General features: G+C 53.6%; 1 protein-coding gene across 1 annotated transcript; it reads right to left on the reverse strand.

Annotated features, from left to right (window-relative positions):
- Window positions 1–444: 444 nt before the first annotated feature.
- TNNI1 (troponin I1, slow skeletal type) lies at window positions 445–19,524 on the reverse strand. The gene is given in 10 exon segments (XM_039227548.1): window positions 445–767; window positions 1,698–1,807; window positions 3,143–3,319; window positions 4,531–4,620; window positions 5,568–5,699; window positions 6,337–6,378; window positions 9,289–9,334; window positions 12,735–12,787; window positions 14,921–15,040; window positions 19,468–19,524. Coding segments are annotated over 9 exon segments (825 nt in total). The 3' UTR covers window positions 445–767; window positions 1,698–1,699.
- Window positions 19,525–20,663: the final 1,139 nt, after the last annotated feature.

Raw genomic sequence — 20,663 nt, forward strand, 5'->3', positions numbered from 1 at the left:
GTCCCGTACGTGTAGGACCACATAAGGGGCTGAAAGCACCCTGACCTCTCAGCCCAGAATACTCAGGAACATCCAGCAGCTTCCAGGGAGAGATAATGCAGGTTTCCAGAGAAAGGGGACTGTAATCTGAATACAGAGGTCCAGCCTGCTGGCTGGAGTCATTAGGTGGGGCCGGGGCTGTTCCAGAGGCTAGGGCCTGGGTAATCTGACTGTCCTGGGTGGTGATGGGCTGCTGTTTGATGTCACTGGGACTGCGCAGAAGGGGTCCCAGAGGGACCTTAGCAGGCAGCTGCCTATTCCTCAGACCTCCATTCTGACCCTGAGCTCATACCTCCAGCCCAGAATAGCCATCTCTTGAGACTCCCTGTCTTCCCTTTCTTCTGAGCACTCACAGCCAGAGCTACAGAAATTACCAGAATCCTGGTTTTTAATGGAGAAGCCGTGATGCCTGGGGGCACTCTACATGTCATAGAAGCAGTGGCGGGATGCAGCACGGGGCCAGAGGGAAGGTGTTCTCACAATCCCTTCCTCCTCAGCTTGGCTATACCGCGGCTGGCCAGGGTCTACACCCTGCGAGGGTGAGCTCTTCAGAATCTTGGGTGTCTGTTTAATCCCAGTTCCAGAGGAGGGCACTCAGGCTGGAGGGGAGAGGTGGGAGCAGGATGGGATGTTCCAGAAATGCAGGGTGGGATGCAGAGAGGCGGGTGAGCCAAGGCTGGAGGGAGGAGGGAGAAGTGGGAGGCCAGAGCGCAGTGCAGCAAGCCGGCCTGTGGGGACAAAGAGGCAGAGCCATTTTACAGATTCACCTGCAGGACATACAGTCCTGGGACTTCTTACCCCAAGCACACCCTGGGCTGAACCACCACCCAGAGGGGCTCCTCAGCTTCTCAGCCCAGGGCCCCAGCTCCCTCCCCTCTCCTTTCTGAACCCCTATCACTTCTCCCCCCCACTGTGCTCCTCCTCCACCACTGGTTAACTTTCACTTCTATGCTCTTCTTGCACATTAGCTCTCTGACACACCCTCCTGTATCTACAAACCCTTGCCCATCACTCCCTCAGAGAGCTCACAGTTCCGGAAAGCCTTCCCTGCCAGGGCTATTTAGCCGACCTCTGCCCTATTGCACATCCCCTGGGGACTCCCGGGGGTGGGGGTGGGGGGTTGGTTTATGAGGCTTCACTTTGCCGCTTTCTCCGGCAACTTCCTCAGAGAAGGGGTGGCCTTGTCTCCTCTGACTAGAACCCCCCTGGGACCAGAGGCTTTGGGGTACGTTGCCAGGAAGTATTTTTAAAAGCTTAAATGTTCAGCAAGTCAGAGCTGGAGGGCCCCCAAGGATGGTCTAACCCAGGGGCTCTCGAGATCTTGCAGGAGAACATCTACAAGGCTGGCCCACCCCAGAGTTGCCGATTCAAAGGCTCAGAGGTGGGGCCCGATCATTTGCAGGTGGTCCTGATACTGCTGGTCTGAGGGCCCCACTTGGAGAACACTGATGTGATACAGCCTCCAGTTTTATAGATGAGGGTGACAAAAAGTGCCCCACAGGAGAAATGACATGCCCAAGGCCTCGAGGCTGAGCTGACCGGAGCTGATTCTCCTCAATGCACCATACTGGCCCCAAGCCACCGGCCAGTGTCCTGGAGCCTCTATTATCTGTTAGAGTCTGGTGGGCCCAGGGAGAAGGGGGCTGGTCTCTATATACCTCTACTGTGAGGTAGGAGACTTGGCGGCATCAAACATCTTCTTCCGGCCTTCCATCCCAGACATGGCTTCCACGTTCTTCCTCCAGTCACCCACCTCCACGGGCCTCTCCTGTGGGGAGCCCACACACACATCAGAGACTTAGCAGGCCGGAGGGCAGCCGGGCCCTCCTGACATAAAAGAAACGAGGCGATCAAAAGGCAGACGCCTTGGCATGCCTGGGTGGCTCAGTCAGTTAAGCGTCTGATTCTTGATTTCGGCTCAGGTTGTGGTTTCACGGTTCATGGAATCGAGCCCCATGTGGGGCTCTGCACTGTCAGTGAGGAGTCTGCTTGGGATTCTCTTTCTCTCTCTCTCTCTGTCTGCCCCTCCCCTGCTCACACATATGCATGCATCCTCTCTCTCTCAAAATAAATAAATAAGTAAACACATTTAAATATTTAAAGGAAGGAAGGAAAGAGAGAGAGAGAGAGAGAAAGAGAAAGAAAGAAAGAAAGAAAGAAAGAAAGAAAGAAAGAAAGAAAGAAAGAGAAGAGAAAAGAAAAAGGAAAAGAGAAAAGAAAAGAAAAGAAAAGAAAAGAAAAGAAAAGAAAAGAAAAGAAAAGAAAAGAAAAGAAAAGAAAAAGAAAGTCAACCTCTTCAAAAAGAGGAAATCCTGACAGCCCTGCCCAGCTGGCGAGGTCCAAGGACACATTCAAAGATAGACATGCACCAAGCTGAGGCTCCACAGGAAGAAGGAAGCTGTGTCAGCTGGAAGTTCTGGATGATCGTGGCGGGGCGAGTTACCGCCCCAGTGAACCACAGCCCAACCTTGCCTCCAGACCTACACCTACTTCCTGGTCTGGTGCTCAAGGCCAGCTCAAGGCCGCCTCTTCTGACCTACCTCCTCATAAATTGGCTCATTTTCCATTTTATCAGCAGACTGCCTGGCCATCTCTTCTCTTTATGAACCTTCTTGGGCCAGAGACCCATGTTCCTTCTAGAGCCCGTCCATTCTGGGCACATACATTGAGCTCACTTAGCTTTGAGTGATTTGTTCCTGAATGAGTGATTGAACTCAGTTCTCTCATTTCTGTGCTCATGTGTCCTATGACCACAATGATCTGCTGTCTTTTTTCCCCAATAGTGACAGAGGGCACTGTCTCCCCGCTCACCCTAACCCTGCATTCTCCTCACACTGGATACAGTTTTTGCTTTATTGCTTGGTCTGGCTTTCTTTGTGTCCCAGTTTCCTCCTCAGACTGAGAGCCTGAGGGAAGGGAGCAAGTCTTCTTTCTCCCAAAACAGAATGGTAAGACTTCATCACTCGTCTCCTAGAGGGTTCTAGAATGTTCCAACAGGTTGCCTGGCCTCCAACAGGGGCTCCTCCCTGAGTCTATGTGGTGGAGTAACTGGTAAAGGCTGATGGGACAGGGGGTGAAAGGTTCTGAGAAAAGGGCTCCTCACCTTCTCTGTGTCTTCCTTCTTCACTGACTTCAGGTTGGCCCGCAAATCCATAGAAACCTTGTGCTTGGAGCCCAATAGGGCCCGGAGCATGGCATCAGCTGAGACCCGGACCCGACGCAGTGGTGGACGCTTGAATTTTCCGCGGAGGTCCAGCACCTTCAGCTTCAGGTCCTTAATCTGCAGGTGAGAAGAAGCCAGGGTTCACTGGAAAGAGTGCATGCATCCCCAGGGCAACCTTCCTGAGGATCTTGGACTTGAAGAGTTCCAGCCAAAACTATCCCCCAAATTCTCCAGCTTCCAGTCCAGACCGTCTGGGATACTCAGACCCACTCATCACTTTGCAAATAGCCCCAACGTGTTTGTTGACAAGTGAATGAAAGAGTAAATGGACAGATAAAGCCCATTCGCCTCTCTGTCAGGGTTGGGTGAATAGATGGGGCAGTTCCAAACTCAGCACAAGTCTGGTTTGGAAGCCCTGTTTGGGGCGGGGGGGGGGGTGCTGCCTCCTATTCCCGTGGCCCTATTTCTGCTTCTAAGGAGTCCCTCCCAGTGAGCCTTCAAAGCAGTTCATTGAGGGCACAGCCTTGGCCCAGTAGGATGGATAAACTCCACTCCAGGGTACTCTCTCTGGAGGGAATTCTGGGAACATCTGTGATGCCACAAACCATCATTCCTGATGGGGAGAAGTGGGAAGAAACAAAGTGCTTTCTCATCCCACCACGTCCCCTCCTCCCTGTCTGAACAGGTACCCAGGAGCAGCTCACTACAGCTTCAGGAGTCCTGCCTTTTTGAGTTCTGCCCTGTCACACTGGAGCAGAGTCTAGACTGAGCTAATGCTCCGACCCCCCACACCGGGGGGAGCACAGAGCACTGCAGTGGGGCCTGGAGGGGGGCAGGCAGCGACCAGACCTGGTCCCACAATCACCACTGTGTGACCTGGATCAAATTTCTCAGCCTCTCTGAACCTCAGCATCCTCCTTTGTAATGTGCAGATAATAGCACCTACTTCAGCCACAGGGGCGTAGGGAGGATCAAAGGATGAAATGCACATGAAAGCCATTCACAAAGGGAAGATGTTATTAACAAGCATATGATTGTTTGTGTGGGTGAACAAAGAGGGCAGCTCCTTTTAGACTGAGGAGCCTGTGTGACAGGTTGGGAGGAAGTTTGTGCTTTTCATCTGTGTGATTATCCTCTCTCTGCCCATCTCTAGTCCTAGGGGCTAGAGTGGAGAGATCAGAGCTCCCCAAGTGGCCACTTCCCAAACCCTGCAGAAGAAGAGGGACCTCGTCTGCGGCTGCACCATCACTGCCCCCCCTCCACCTACCCCAGACATTGGACATCGCCCCATCATGCACCCAGCCTGCCCTCCCCTCCTACAGGCTCACCTCCCTGGTGTTGTGGAGGCATTTGGCCTCAATGTCATATCTCTCCTCATCCACCACCTCCACCTTGGCATGTAGGTCTCGGCAGAGGTCCTGGAGGAAGAAAGTTTAATCAAGAAACAGAAAAGAAGGGAGAGGAGCCTTTGGGACCCCAGCCTTTCTTTTCTCCTCCAAATCCAGTGCCTTTGCAAGATTTACATTCTGGAAAGGAGCTAACCATCCCCTTTTCTCTGAGGTTCATGGTTTCTGATAGCTCAGCGTGTAAGCCCTTTGTTTTCCTTTCAGAATGTAACTGTTTTCTTTAAAAAGGTTTCTTATGATAAAAATCAGTCAATTGTAGAAAATTTGAAAACTATGTATTAAGTAAAAAGAACATAATAAACATAATGAGTGGGGCGCCTGGGTGGCTCAGTCGATTAAATGTCTGACTTCGGCTCAGGTTTGTGAGTTTGTGGGTTCAAGCCCCGTGTCGGACTCTGAACTGAGAGCTCAGAGCCTGGAGTCGGCTTCAGATTCTGTGTCTCCCTCTCTCTGCCCCTCCCCTTCTCTCTCTCTCTGTCAAAAATAAATAAACATTTAAAAATTTTTTTTTAAAAAATAACGAGTGATGCCACCAGTAGGAGATGACCGTTGGTGACATTTTGGTATATTTCCTTCCAGTCTCTTTTCTCTGTAGCCACTGGCATATAAACAATTATCAGTGTTTTACGAACATTATAAACCTATTTGCAGGGGAAGGATGGGCAGGTCTTTGGATCCAAAGATCCACCCCCCCCCAACCCACTGCACACCTTCGAGGGCCTGGCACTGGTCTGACGTGGGGCCCCAGCCCTGGCCCGGCCCCACCTGAAAAGCTGCTTTCCCCCACCTCTGAGTCTCCCTTCCTGCACTTGTGAAATGGGATCTACCAGCACCACCTCGCAGGGGCCTATGGGATGACATGAGACCTTGCAAGAGAAGAGCCACTTGTACAAGAACCGAGCGTGGAGCCAGGGTTAGCCCCTGCCAGCTGGGTCCAGCGGCCAGCCGTGCACACTCACCTGCAAGGCACTGAGGGACAGGCCGCGGGTCTGCAGCGTGGGGATGCGCTCGGCCAGGTAGCGCACCTTCTCGGCCTCCCGTTCTTCGTGCTCCTGCTCCCAGCACTCCTTGGCCTTGGCCAGCATCAGGCTCTGGACGGGACAGAGCCTCCTGAGCCAGGGGCCTGGGGCCCTTGTATTCCCTACCCAGCATCAGGGCCTGAGGGGAAGGCCGACCCCAGGCTGGACCTGCTCTTGCCTCTGGCTCTACAAGCAGCGTGTGTTCTCGTGCTGGTGAGGGCACAGCCCAGGATCCCCCGGAGTGAACAGGACAGCCACGGGGCGTGCGGTGGGTGTGCTGGCTGCAGGCAGGGCCACGTGAGAGCAAGCACCGAGCCACCGCACGCAGCATTTCTCAGACCCCGGAGCTTATTTTTCCCTCACAGTCTCCCTCTTACCCACTTCTCATCTGTTCTGGACCACAGAGCTCCCAAGAAACTCTTGCCAAAATAAAGCAAGGCCCTCTGCCTTGCTGGGTATTATCACCCTGAAGCTGGTTACTGCCTCCTCTCAGGACCCCAGGCAGGTGCCAGGACCCCATAGATTCAGGGTCCCACTCACTGACCACCAGTCCCCAGACAATGGCCGGGGCCCCCTCTGTCCTCTCATCATCTTCACTTTGGCCTCCTTTCTCTTCACTCCCCATGACCCTCCACACCCCCACAGAGTCCGCACCATAGGCCTTCTGTCTCCCACTGGATGTCCCCCCAGGGCCAGCGTGAAGCCTCACCTTCAGCAACAGTTTGCGGGAGGCAGTGATCTTGGGCTTTCTCTGAGGGTGAGAAGGGGAGAGACAGGTGGTGAGGTAGAGTCTGCAGAACTGGAAATATGGTCTAGGCCAGGATGCGTGCCAGCCAGGTTCACCAACATTACCCAGAATCCCCGCCATAGGGTCCTTTAAAAGGTCCCTCACCTTTATGACTGAACCCCTCAAATTCAGAGAATGCTGTAGTCAGCTCTCCTAACCTAGAAGCTGAAGCCCTCGCTCTCAATCCTGCTTCTAATGCTGGTGGGAGCCTCTGTGGGTCACATGACCTCTACGGGTACCTCCTTCCTCATCCGTAAATAAGGATGCCAAGACCCACCTTCCTCAGTCCAGAGAGTTATCACAGACAGAGTGACATCATGGACGTGCAAATCCTTTGAAAGGCATGAAAGAGATGCACCTGTTAGTGCTCTGCATAGTAAGGCCCCAATGCCCTGATGATCTGTTACATCAGAGAAACAAGCTGTGAATTTTGCAACTTTTTTGTTGTCAACATCATCCACATGCATCTTTCTCAGGTATAAAAACCTTGTTTTCTTATAAAAAATGCTTGATATATTCTTGCCAACTGGATATGTTCAATGGCACTCAGGGGAGGTGAAGGTCAGGGGGGCTGCATAATCCCTCACTGATGAGGCTGTGATGCCTTCTGCACACTTGGATCTCTTCTTGACCGTACGTGGTCGATGCTCATCGCTACCGGTGAGCAGCGTGGACTGTACCGTGCTGCGTGCTGCGTGATCATAGCCCTGGTTTGTTAGGCTAGTGTGTATGGTAGAAGCAAGCAGGGTTTGTTTGAGAAAATGAGGGAAGATGAATGACCTTGTATCTTGTGCATGGAATGCATGACTTCTAATCTGACGGTTGAGAGCAGTTTGTTTGTCTTTTCACCTTCTACAGCGAGGTTTGGGCTACTGTTTGGATTCGTGTGCTTGCAGAAGAAATGGCCCATTGCAATAATCACTACCACTCAAGATTTGCACACCATAATGTACTCATGGAAATGCTTTGTTGCAATATCATTCCCCCACTGCTTGGTGAACTTGTGGGTCACCTCATTGGATCATCAATCAATGGTGACTCACTTTAATATAAGCCTCAGCAAAACTTAGAAATTCATATGGCAGGGCGCCTGGGTGGCTCAGTCAGTTAAACATCTGACGCTTGATTATAGCTCAGGTTATGATCTCACCATTCAGGAGATAGAGCCCCATATCAGGTTCTGCACTTACCACGCAGAACCTGCTTGGGATTCTCTCTCTCCCTCTTTCTCTGCCCCTCCCCTGCTCCTGTTCTCTCTCTCCCCCAAAATAAATGAACCTTTAAAAAAAGAAATTCATGTGGCTATTGAAAAATGGTGTATTGAGAATCTCATTGAGAATCTCTGTGCCAAATGTCCCCTCCATCAGTGCTACTCATTCCCACCCTTGCCAGTTCAGAATCCCCAGCCGTATCCCTGCAGGTCATAACCCTGGGCTGTACACAGGCTGTGTTCTCAGTAGCATCATAATCTGGATCGTTTCAGGGCCAGAGTTATCTAAGACCTGAGGGGAATGGAAGGACACCTCTGTGCTCCTCCATCACTGCTTGGTCATTGGGCAGGGGTAGAACAGCCCAAAGATGATCTCTTGGTACTCTTCAAATATGGCTTTGCATAGGACCAGCTCTGCAAAAAAACAAGATAGCCCCCAGGGCTGGACAAGTGAGCAGAACAAGAGAGGAAGAACTTGCTCAGTGCTCAGCGAGACTGCAGAGCAAGGAATGGGTACAGAATCACACCTAGCCATGCTGTGACCCTAGCTAGTCCCCAGGAGGGCCTTCCAGTGAGATTGTGCACTGGGGCACCACCCTGGGCCCAAAGAAGTCCATGCCTGGAAACTTCACCCAAGATTTCTATTCTCTGGGGATTTTCTTAGCCACTGGCCGCCCCCTACCATGCATACTGCTTACCCCACCTTTACCAGTCTGAAGACCTAACCAGGAAAAACTTACCCCAAATCTCACTTACCTCACTTCAGGCATCCACCACAGGAAGGACAGGAGGAAAGAACAGAAGACAGAATGTGAACAGTTCATATTGCACGTGCAACGGCAAAACCATGTGGACAAGCTTGGGCGGGGGCGGTGAGGTGACAATCATACACAGGAAGGAAATCAGGCATCAGGCAGAGGGACCAGCTCAAGACTTTCGGCAAAACAGAATAAACATCCAATGGCTCTCTGGGCTACCTGAGATTCTTACGGGGAGACACTAGCCATTGTAAGCCGGGGAGGAGGGGTGGAAGTTCAGGGAAGCCTCAACACAGGGTTCCAGCAGCATGAGCACTTCTGCCCCTGGCCTGGTGGGCAAATTCCCAGTGCTTTGTTCATCTGTTGGGCCAATGCCAAATCATGGCCTGGCACACGCGATTCATCTGACCAGTGCAGAGACAAAGTCTGACACAGGCCACAGAATTCTCCCCTAAGCAATCTGGAGCATGAGTTCTGTTCAAAGGCTATGGGGAGGGGGAGGGGGATGCGTGGTAGCACTGGGAACCCAGGCACCCAGGCCTGCTCCTGCTTTATTTTTCTTTTAACTTTTTAAATGTTTATTTATTTTTGAGGGGCAGAGAGAGCGTGAGCAGGGGAGGGGCAGAGAGAGAGGGAGACACAGAATCCGAAGCAGGCTCCAGGCTCTGAGCTGTCAGTGCAGAGCCTGACACAGGGCTCAAACTCACAAACCACAAGATGTTGACCTGAGCTGAAGTTGGCCACTTAACCAACTGAGCCACCCAGGAGCCCCAGGTCTGCTCTGCTTTAGAGTCTGTTCTCCTGGGGAACTGCTTCAGGGGTCAAACAGAAGGTGCCTCAACTGTGGGGCTGAAATCTATAGCAATGGGCCTTGCTTTCCTGGAGCCTCAGTGGGGGTGGGGCTACTTACACTTCAGGCATGGTGGTGGTGGTGGTGGTGGGCGGGCAGCACCTGCAGGCACAAAGCAACCATCAATGTGGGAAATTTACAGCTTCTGCCGCCCAGCCCAGCTGGGCCTTGGGGCTGCATCAGCGGTCCCGCCTGGGAGAGTCAGATGGCAGGAAGAAGAAATCGACATAACGGACTCCAACTGGTCAGGATGGGATAAATACTTGTCCATTTATTCTTTATTTCATTTATTCACTCACTCACTCATTCACTCATTCACTCACAAGAGAGAGAAAGCTTATAAAAGCAAAGAAGCAATATCAAAACCCAAAGTGGCTCTGTTGGCCAGGTATGTAGGGCGGGGATCGGCAAATTACAGTCCACAGGCCAAATCTGGCCCCCAGCCTCTCTTTGCTTAAAGCATTGGAAAATAAAGAATATGCAACAGAAGACTATGTAACATGCAAAGCCTAAAATATTTATTATTATCAAGCCCTTTCCAGAAAAAGTTTACCAGCCCCTGTGGGGAACAGAATGGAATCCATGGAAATCTGTTTGAAGACTGAGGTCACGGGGCCCTAAACAACATGCTGGGTTGAGAGTCTGTCCTGTGGATGAGGGCAGTCATTGAAGTTCTCAGAAAGGGGAAGAACCTGGAAATGAAGTATAGAGTGAAAATGGAGTATAGGTAGCTGCCATAGGGCACAACGCCAGAGGGCGCTATTGATACTATGTGCAATGTAACTGCGGGGGGGGGGGGGTGCTATTCTCATAGACCTGTGCCCCTAGGGTAGAGCGGTGAGGGAGTCCTGCATGGAGGGGGTCAAGCCAGGAGGCAGGAGAAGAACCTGGGTTCTACTCTATTCTTTATCCTGACCCTTTCCAGGAAGATTTCCCCTCTGCAAAAATTGGAGTTAGATAAATTGTTGTGCCCTTAAAAAAGCTCTTAAAGACTTTGTTCAAACCAAATTTTACTTGGAAGTAAAACAAATGTAATCAATGTGAGCAAATGGCACAGGTTGAAGCGGGGTACATAGGAGCCCCAAGGCCTTCTTGAGGACCTCTGACTGTGGAGCACAGTGTGAACCCCCTTGACTGGGTTCCTGAGGCTCCCTGTAGTCCCAACAGTTGGGGGACCCAATCCAAGAAGGGGATCCTCGAGGCTACACGAGGGGATGCTCCAAAGCCAGACCTGACTCACCATCTTGCCTGTGACTGGACAAAGAGCATTCCAGCAGAGGGTGGGGATTGTACAGAAGATGGGGAAAGAAGGACGACTCGGCAGGGAGCAGGTGTGCAAGGCGGGACAGGAATCCCGAGCTGGGTTGTGAAGTGAGAAATGGAGGAAACCAGTGTATGTGCACCAGGGACCAGGGAGCACAGGATCAGGAGTTCGAATCTGGTCCAAGAACCTGGTTTGGTACCAGGGAGGGCCAAATCTACAGGACGCTTGTCAAGTGGCAGCCGGTAACTTTATTCCAGAGCCACCTTCTGCCTCTGCTTTAATTCCCTCCTTTCCCTTTGTGCCCATGAAGCCTCCTCCCCCACCCCACGAGTGGGACTTGGCACCTGTCCTGTACCTCCTCACCCTGTCGGAAAGCCCTCTGCCCACCCCTCCTCCTGCTCTGCCTCTGCTGTCTGGGGAGGGTGAGGCCCGGGGTGGAGGAGGGGGAAAGGGAGTGTGACCCCAGAGTCGCAGCTGTCACCCTGGGGCACAGAGGGAGAGGTAGGAGCCAATCCATAAATTCCAGAGATATTTGGCTGAAATTAGATTTTATCACCAGCTGTTTATTCCGAGGGCTCCACTCCTCTGAAGACTCCCGAGGAAGTCCAAAACGAAACACTAGCTGGTGAAGAAACACCTCCAGGTCCGTCTATCCATCATCATTGCCTTCCCATAATGCCAATCCCCAGAGGGCAGCACGTCTCAGCTGAGTAGGGATGTGGCTCACCCTTGGTGGGCATTTGGCCATGTTCACGCCTCCCTCAGACAGCCCACTATCACCAGCATGGGGCCCTACTTGCCCAGGCCAGTCCGGGCCCCCTGCCAAGCTCCAGGGCCTGCCCCCCCTCAGCTTGCCCCATTGACAAATGCCAGGCCAAGGGGTCCCCAGCCTGTGCTCTGATACCCACCAGACGGGACCCCTTGACAGGTCCTATGGAAGACAAGCAGAAACCCGATAAGCGGTCAGGATGCAGATAGCAGCAGCAAATGTGAGGCCGGAGGGCCAGCATTCCTTCATCCCCACAAGTAGCAAGCAAGGAGATAATTAGAGAATCCAGCACTGGAGGGAGGGAGCAAAAGATGGCCAGGGGTCGACTCAGAGCTGGGCTTTCCCTTCCCTGAGGCCCGTGGGGTGGAACGGGAATATCAACTAGACTATGAGGCTGAGTGTGTGAGTGTCTGTGTAAGTGTGTAAGTGATTGTGTGTGTGTCTTTAGGGACAGGACCGATCTCTTTGCACACCTGATAATCAGGGACACAAATTTCTGGTTAAGCTCATGTTCTTCCCTCTGTTCCCCATTCCCTGACCTTGGACCCCAGTTCAAGGGCATCCCAGGCCTCTTTGACCATTTGCAAGCATTGTAGTCCCACACCCCCATCTTGAGCTCTTACCGGGAAAGCTTAATCTAAGGACGGCTGTGGGACTGTCTCCCAAACCTGGCGGCTGGTGCTGCCTTCAGTCTCCACCCCACCCCAAGCCATGGCTCCCAATGTAGAAGGAGCCCTCTGATGCGTTCAGACCCTCATGCCCCAACCCCAAATGGTGTCACCATTGGCCTCCCCCCTAAAGCCCTCCCCAACCAACTACTTCTACTCCTCAGAGCCAGGAGCGGTGGACAGGGGTAGGGCCCTCCCCAAGCCGTGCTGGCTCTCTGCCCTCACCTGTTCTTGCCTTACTCTACAGCTGGGTGGGCAAAGGGAACTAAGCACATCTCTCAAAGACAAAGAGCAAAGAGGCAAGATGGTTTCCTCAGTTGGCAGAGGCTGGGGTCCCGTGTTGCAGGCTCCCCCAGAGACCCACACACCAGAGTGCCTTCTTTCTCCTCTGCTGGAGGCATTGCCCACTTTCACTAGCTCCCCCGGCTCTTCCTAAACTTCCAACTGCAGCCCCGTCTCCCCCGTTCCCTGATGCCCAATGCCGCCTCCTTCCCTAGGTGCCCTCTCCCTCCTAGGACCCACTGGGCAGCCTGGTGTGAAACATAATCCGCTAGGCTCTGCCCCAGGGGCCCCTTGAGCAACCTGGTGGGAAATTCTGCTCTTGGCTCTTAGCCTTAACGTGAGCAGGGGGGATTTTACCTCCAATAACAAATTTGGGGGCCCTTGCATCAGCCAACCCAGTCGCACAAGCAAGACGTGTCTCCTTTCGTCTCCAGGCCCTGGTGGTCTCCTGAAACTCAAGCCCCAGTTTTTGTCTCTGGGATCGACCTGGATCCAAAGTTCAGGGCTGCAGGCACTTACCTCGTGGGGTCTCTGTGAGCTGGGCTGGCCTGTGTCTTGCAGTGGACTGCAGACTGTGAGGGGCAGAGCAGAGGGGAGGCTATGAAAACTATGAGCAGCAGCAACTGGCCAGTAAAAATAGAACAGACCCGCTGCCCCTCCTCCCACCCCCTCCCACCACACACACACATCCCCCTCACGGAGCAGACACACACTGCAGCACACACATCAGGCACGCAATGAAAGATACGCACGGACAGGCTCAGGAGTGCACACAGATCCTGTGCACACAGAGGCCACCAACTGAGTAAAACCAGCAAGCACCTAGAGGCACGCAGGCCAAAGAAGGGAGAGAATGAGCAGCCAGACCAGATGAGGCACTGAGCAGCTATGAAACCATATGGCAGAACAAGGGGCTCTGGTGGTGGGTGGGGGTGGGGGAACCATGGGGCCTGAGGGATGAGCAGGGGCTGGGGGGAGGGGAAGTCTCGCTGACCTACATCTCCCACAAGCAAACGTGGAAATCAAGCCCCAGAGCCCATGCTCCAAAAGCCTAAGAGGCTAAAGGCTAGATTTGGGGACTCTTGTGCGGCTCTGGTTCATGGGCCCGAGGAGGATGCCTGGGCTTGGGTGACGTGAACAGCGCCGCAGGCAGACTCCCAGTTCCTGGGACTGAGCTGAGGGAGCAGGAGCATCAGGGTGCAACTTTATGTGCACAAAAGTCAGAGGGTACACAGATGCTCTGCACCCCTCTCCAAGTGGGTTTCCAGGAACCCAGGTTTCCCAGGTTCCAAACGGCTCCCCATATCCCATGCCCGGAACTCAGTGAGACTCACTCACCTTCTCCCCTGCCCTGCCCTCTGTCTCCAGCCACAGTCCAGGGCGCCGGTGCCACCGAGGCTGCACCTGTTTACTGAGTATTTTTAGGACAGTTGATGAACACATAATACCCACCCTATAGTCAGAGAAAGACAATGCCTGCTATGTTAATCCTGTGGCTATTATCGTCGGTCCTCTCCTCTCGTGGGCCAGGATCCCAGGCCAGGACAGGGCAAGCAGGATACTGACCCCTCTTGGAAGCCAGCGAGAGCCTCACATGCCACAGGAGGTTAGGGAGCTCTACCATGCTCCCTGTTTGGTGGGGGAGAGAGCTGGTGGACAGGGGTGTCCTAAGGAGACACACCCACAGAGCCTACAGAGGGGTAAAAGGCCCTGTCCTCTGGACATTGCCATTCTGGTGCCCAACAGATGCTGCTCTAATTCAGCTCTCGTCAAGTCAATTTGGGAAAGCACCCATGCTGGAATGCTACCAGACAGAAGGGACAGGGTCTAGAAAGTTATAGGGGTTGGGGTTTGAGATTCCGAGTGGAGGAGCTAGGATGGAAAATAAGGGCAGCCATCAGCCAAGGCGTGGCTGGAGGTCAGAGAAGTGATTTAAAGTCTGGGATGAGTCTACTGGAGTTTATTGCATTGGCTTATTATGTTTGTAACTTATACAAGAACTTTCTTACAAGAACTTAAGATGCACCCCCAAAAAATGAATTATCTGCATGGATTATTCTACTTTTCAGAAAGGAAACACAAAGAAAACAGATGGACCAATGGAAGAACAAAAGAGGTTCTTCAGGGACCATGATGAATCGTTGACTCTGGGGTGTCATCATCCTCAGTCCCTGGAGACAGAGTGGGGCCAGGATCCCCCATCCCAGGCCCCAGCATCCTTAATGCATCGACTCCATCCTTCCACGCCATGCAGTCCAGCTCTCCACCCTCAGGTCCACCCCAACTTGTCAGCTTCTCCAGGGCCTCTTTGCTGCTGTCTGTTCACAGGTGGCCTTCAAACATGGGATAGTGATGCCCTGTCATCATGGCACCTGTCCCAGTCTCCCTTTGCGTGTGGACCACTCCGGAGGTCTCAGCCTCGGGTGCCTGCCTGCAAGGCTGGTGATCTCTGGCCAGGAGGTGCCCACACTGGGCTGAGGGGCCGCTGCTGGATGGTGTAGGCCCTGGGCCCCACTCTCCGCCCCGGCCAATGTGCCCCTGCAGCCTTTCTCCTGCCCTCCTTGCTTACTGTCACTCTCATGAAAGGCCACCCCGCTCTCAGTGTAGATCTCCCCAGGGGCCAGGTCGCCCACCTCCTGTTCTGCTTGTGGAGCAGAAGCAGCTGTCCCTGGAGCTCTGAGGCCACGGCTGGCACAGACACTCACCTGGTAGGGAGGACCCTCCCCAAACACGGAGAGAGAAACAGTCCGCATGGCCCCGCAGGAGCCCCAGGCAGAGCCCCCTGTGGCAGGCTGAATGATGGCCCCCCCAAAGTTGCCCACGTACTGATGAAAAAGATGTGAATCTGTCACCTTATACGGCAAAAAGTACTTTGCACATCTGATGATATTAAAGAGCGTGAGATGGAGAATTATCCACGTGGGCCCAATCTAATCACATGGGTCCTTATTAGACTGAGGCATTAGGATCAGGGTCCATAGTAGGAAACCTGATGAAGGAAGGAAGGGCATAAAAAACAGAAGAGAAAACTTCTGCTGCTGGCTGTGAAGACAGAAGACATGACCATGAGCTGAGGAACACAGGCAGACTCTAAAAGCCGGAAAAGTCAAGGAAACATATCCTTACCTCCAAGCCTCAAGAGGGAAGCAGGCCAGCCTACACCTTCTCTGTTAGACCAGTGAGACTGATTTTGAACTTCTGCCCTCCAGAACTGTAAGATAATAAACTTATGTTATTTAGAATCACTAAGGTTGTGGCAATTTGTTATAGCCGCAATAAGAATCTGATGCACTCTGTAAGGCCTTTCAGGGCCCCAGGACTTCATGCTTCAGGCTGTGCTTGGGGGGCATGCCAGAAAAGTGGTGGGCTTGGGGGGCTCCTGTGAGAAGAACCAGCCCAGGTCCAGTGTCCCTGGGGCATGACAGCCTGGAGTGGCCCCTCATGCATTCCTGGCCAGAATCCAGCACATGAGGGCCTGGCCTTCCCAGAAGTCAACTCTGAACTTGTCCAGAAGATCGCAGGATGTCAGAGCTCGAAGACCATCCAGTGTAATCACTGTGCCCTTGAGGAAATGGAGACCCAGAGAGAAGGGGCCTCAAGGGAGTGGGCCAGGTCTCCCAATGGCCATGGTGCACTTAAAGCACATCTGTCCCCTTGAATATACCTTAGTCCTCATCCAGCCATCCTTCCTTTCATCTCTAATATGCCCCTGTCCCCACCTTAACACTAATGTTCAGTGCCCTCAAGGCACATTGGAAAGTGGTGGCCCCGCAGGTAGGTGGCGTGGGGCTACAAGCCCTGTCCTGGCCTTTATTTCCAGCCGTCTCCTGGCCGCTCCATGTGAGCTCCAGGTGAGCTGAAGAATCCAGCTGGCTGCACCCAGCGGCCCCAGCCCTAACCTGCTAGGATCTTCATCTTCTCGCTCTCTATCCTCTCCTTTGGCTTTCTGAGGTAGCATTTGCCCGCCTGTGATCCATTCTGTGGCGGGTTCGGTGTGAAATGCTCAGCCTGACCTTGTTCACATACTTCATCCAGCATAACCCCACCCCCACCCTATAGGGAGCCAGTGAACCTACCCTTGGCTCTCCCACCCCGGCCTTAACCTAACCCTGCTGCGGGCCTTCTAGGTTCTAACCCCCTGTAGGGTCCCTGAGCTACAGCGTCCTCTCCGAACCTCGGCCTCCTCATTTGGAAACTGACTTTATGGTGCACAGTGACCTGAGGGGTGAGCTGGCTTCCACGGGGACTCCCCTTCTCTGGGGCAAAGCTGATGGCCTTCCCTTAGCCTCTTTTTATTTATTTATTTTTTAATTTTCTTAAATGTTTTTAATTTATTTTTTGAGAGTCAGAGAGACAGAGACAGCGTGAGCAGGGGAGGGCAGAGAGAGAGGGAGACACAGAATCCGAAGACAGGCACCAGGCTCTGAGCTAGCGGTCAGCACAGAGCCCGATGCGGGGCTCGAACCCACAAACCCGTGAGATCATGACCTGAGCTGAAGTTGGACCCTTAACCGACTGAGCCACCCAGGCGCCTCCCTGCCCCCCCCCGCCCCCGCCCCTTAGCTTCTTTTTAAAGTTCAGGGAGAGTCTGAGGTAGCCTTGACCGGAAGCTGGACCCATGTGGTCGGTGCCCTCTCAGATCGCCCAAGACGTTCCAGTTCAATGGAAAAGAGAACAGTTGCTGGAGGAGAGGGAATGGGAACCAGGACCTGCCAGGTCCAGGGAGACAGAGGCCAATCCAAGAATAAGGGGCAGTTCGGGGTAGATGAGGTGACAGGAGAAGACCTGGAGTGGCTCCCAGCCTCTGGTCCCATTGGAGCCCCCCGTGGAGGGGCTCCCAGTGTCCCAGGGCGGGGGAGGCCACAGGGAAAGGAAGGAAGTGTCTGGCCAGAGGAGCTAAGCCTTGTAAGGTTGTGGGTTGTGGAGTCAGGGCCCCATCTCCTCGGTGGCTGGCGACACCTGTCAGCCCGACTGCCCTGGCTTTGTCTGGGAAGTTAGGAGCCCAAATTAGCAAGTGACAAGGCTCTGTGCCTCTGCCTTCCAGGCAGCCCTGCCCCCCACGCCCTCCCCCACACTTCTCAGTTCACTGAGGTGACAGCCAGACCCCTCCCTACCTCCTCCACCCACAGCATCTTAAGCCAGGGCCCTGTTTCCTGGGGCTGAGTTCTGAGAGAATGCAAGGCTGGGGGCCCCGGAGCAGAAGGAACAAAGAATCATAAAGTAATCACCCCTCAATTCAATGCCACAAATTAGCCTCACCATTAAGGCCTGTGGCATTAGAGATGTAGCCTAGTACAGAAAACCCACACACAACTCGCTAGTGTGATTTAAGCAATTCCGTCCTTCCCAGCCTCTATGTTATCATCTGTGAAATGGGATAATAGCAGCGTCTATCTCAGAAGGTGGCTGGGAGGCTTCAATGAGGTACTGGGTCTGGAGGGCTTTGCAAATGTCTGGCACAAAGCAAATGCCCCACAAATGTTAGCTGGCAGTATCTTCTCATGGAAGCCTCAAGGTAACAATCTGAGGTAGGTACTATTATTAACCCCATGTTACCCTTGAGGAAACTGGGGACTCAGAATGGTTAAGCAAAGCACCCAAGGTCCCACAGCAAGGAAGAGGCAGAGCTGAGGCCAACACCCCGGTCTCTGTGCTCCTTAACCAGGCCTACCCCTGACATCTGGAACAGAGTAAGTGGTTAATAACTTAGGAGCCATGCTTATCCTCAGCCAGCATGATGGCTTCTACCAGGAATTTGTATTGAACCAGGCTTGGGGCCCCACAAAACCCCATAGAATTCATTGCAACATTAACAACTCTAAGTGATGCTTTGATTCGCTATTCTCTATCTACCTAATTGTAAGAGATTTGGTTGTGTAGAAACAGGTGACTTTAGCCTCTATTTCTAGTGCTGAGCCTCCGCAGGGAGGAGGCCCTTCCCTCTCCTCCAGGGAGGCCTGGCGGGGGCCAGTGATGGGAGCAGCACCGATGGGCAGGCTGGACGCTGGGAGACGCCTAGCGGGGCGCCAGCACTGGGCAGAGAGGGGCTGACCCCCAGCTCAACAACAGGCGTCTCTGGCACTCTCTCCTCCACAGCTCTGCACCTACCTCACCATCTTCCCACACCTCTGACTGCCTCCCACACCCCTGCCCAAACCTAGCGTGTCCTCCCTTGAGTCACCCCAAGTCCTCCCCGGCCCATCCACTCAGTTCCCCTAACAGCGCAGTGCTGTGATGGAGGAGGGGGGACAGGCCTCCGTTCCCACCCCAGGCCTCCTGGATGTTGCCAGCTAAGCCTTCGCGCCCAAGAGCCTGGGGCCGGGCCTGTACCTGACAGATCCCTGAAAAACAGGCTGCTGCTCCAGAAATCCCATAATAAGCAGGTGGAGTTTGGGGCTGACGCTGTGGGGTTGGGAGGGGGTGTGGGGGACAGAGGCGGCGAGTGAGCTGGCAAAGCAGGGGTGGACCCCACTCTAGAAATAAATTCTTTTCCAACTGGCGTAGGAGCAGTCATCAAGGCTGGAACTGAGAGGGCAGCTCACTGTGTCTCTCTCCCAGTTCTACCTCCCCTCCCCCTGCCCACACCTCCATCCTGGCCACGTGAGTCCATTCCTGCCTCCTAGCCCACATTCGATGGGTTTCCACCTCTGCACCTCTGAGCCTGCAGTCTTCCAAAGCAGAAATGTTACTCCCTTCTGCTTTCACTCAGTTGATGGAGTCCCTGCTGGAAGCCACCTCCTCCAGGAGGCCTTCCCAGATTCCACGCATCTGTCCTGCACGAGGCTTCCTGTTAGTGCTGCTGACTTGGTTCTAGGCATTGCTTCACTTCTCTCCAAGTGTATCGTTTTCCCTTCCTGCTGAGAAAGTTGTCTGGGGATGGGGGGCAGGTGATGGGGCTCGAACTCAGCACGTTGTCAGCTGGCCTCTGCTAGCCCCTTGGATTTCAACTTTTGCAGTGCATCAGATTCCCCTGCAGGGCTCGGTAAAACACAGATTCCGGGCCCCACCCCCAGAGCTTCTGACTCAGCGGGGTCTTGGGTAAAGCCTGGAAATCTGCATTTCTAACAACTGCTCAGGTGATGCTGATACTGCTGGTTTGGAGACTGTAATTTTAAGAGCTACTATAGTTCCACCAATGAGAAAAAGCGCCCACTCTGGGCAGACACAACCTTCTGGTCAATGGCTTGACTTCAATCTGCACCACCCCTCAGCAGAGCCCTTCACACAATACACGACCAAGAATTGCCCTGACCTGCCTCCTGCCAGGCTCCAGACCCAGAGGACCCTGGAGGTCCCACACCGCCGCCATCGATTCATTCATTTATTATTTATTCATTTATTCGTGGTGGAGGGCCCCTGGGTCCCAGGCACTGGGGATACCGTAATGAGCCTCGGACCCTACCGCCGCCACCGCCTGGGCCTGGCAGAGCCAGTCTTGGGTACCTGGACACAGCTTCCTGCGTCCTGATCCTCTCTCACTGCTTTCTCTCTATTCCTTCTTCCCATGCTGCAGAAGACATTATTTTCTTCTTTGTCAGAGGGCTGAACTTAGTCCTAGAGCTAAGAGGAGACGGTGAGTCAGTGGGGACAGAATCTCAGCCCACTGTCCTTTCCTGGCGCCAAATCTGTGCCTTGTGCCAGGGCTACCCCAGCATCAACCGGGGGGTGCACAACTCTCGGCTCCCCGTGCTCGCTCGGGCACCTGCAAGCCCCTCCTCGCACCTGGGTCCCAACCTGAACCCCATGTCCTCCCCTCCTTCTGTTCTTCATGTCACAGAGACTGGCACGGCCACCAGCACTGAGCCAACCCCCAAATCCCAGGGTCACCCACTATCCTCTGCGCCCCCAATCCCACCATGAGTTGAGCACCAAGTTCTGTCCTGCTCCCTGCTCGGGGTCTCTGACATCATGGGCCACCACCTCTGTGCCGCTCTGTGGCAGCCTCTCCAGGCTCCCCGATGCTGCCTGAACCGTCTTCCTAAAATGAGGGCGCAGTTCTGTCACTTCCCCCTGTCCCCCATCAGTGGCCCCAGGATGAAATGCAAACCCCATGGTCAAGTTACACGCCATTTGGGTTCTCACTCTTCCACTCTCCCTTAGCTCCAGCCACTCGGAGCTGCTCAAAACTCCTGGAGCAGCAAAGCCCTCTCAGAAAGAATGCCTTTCTCTCCCACCCCACTCCCAGACCCACTGCACCTACCTTCCTTCAAATCTCAGCAGCACATTGACTCCTCCAGGAAGCCTACCCTGACCACCCCTGACTGCATTAGGAACCCTCCTCCAGGCTCCATGCCCCTGTGTGTCCCTCTTTCCCTGCACTAACTCACAATGTTGAAGTCACACAGTACACATATTCTGGATAAACTTGGATGTTGACACCATGTCTTATTTATTTTTGTATCCTCAGTGCCCAGCACAGTGCCTGGCACATAGTAGGTATTTGATAAA

Source organism: Hyaena hyaena, unplaced genomic scaffold (genome assembly GCF_003009895.1).
Source record: "Hyaena hyaena isolate Hyena2069 unplaced genomic scaffold, ASM300989v1 scaffold_28, whole genome shotgun sequence".
In the NCBI taxonomy this organism is placed as follows: Eukaryota; Metazoa; Chordata; class Mammalia; order Carnivora; family Hyaenidae; genus Hyaena; species Hyaena hyaena.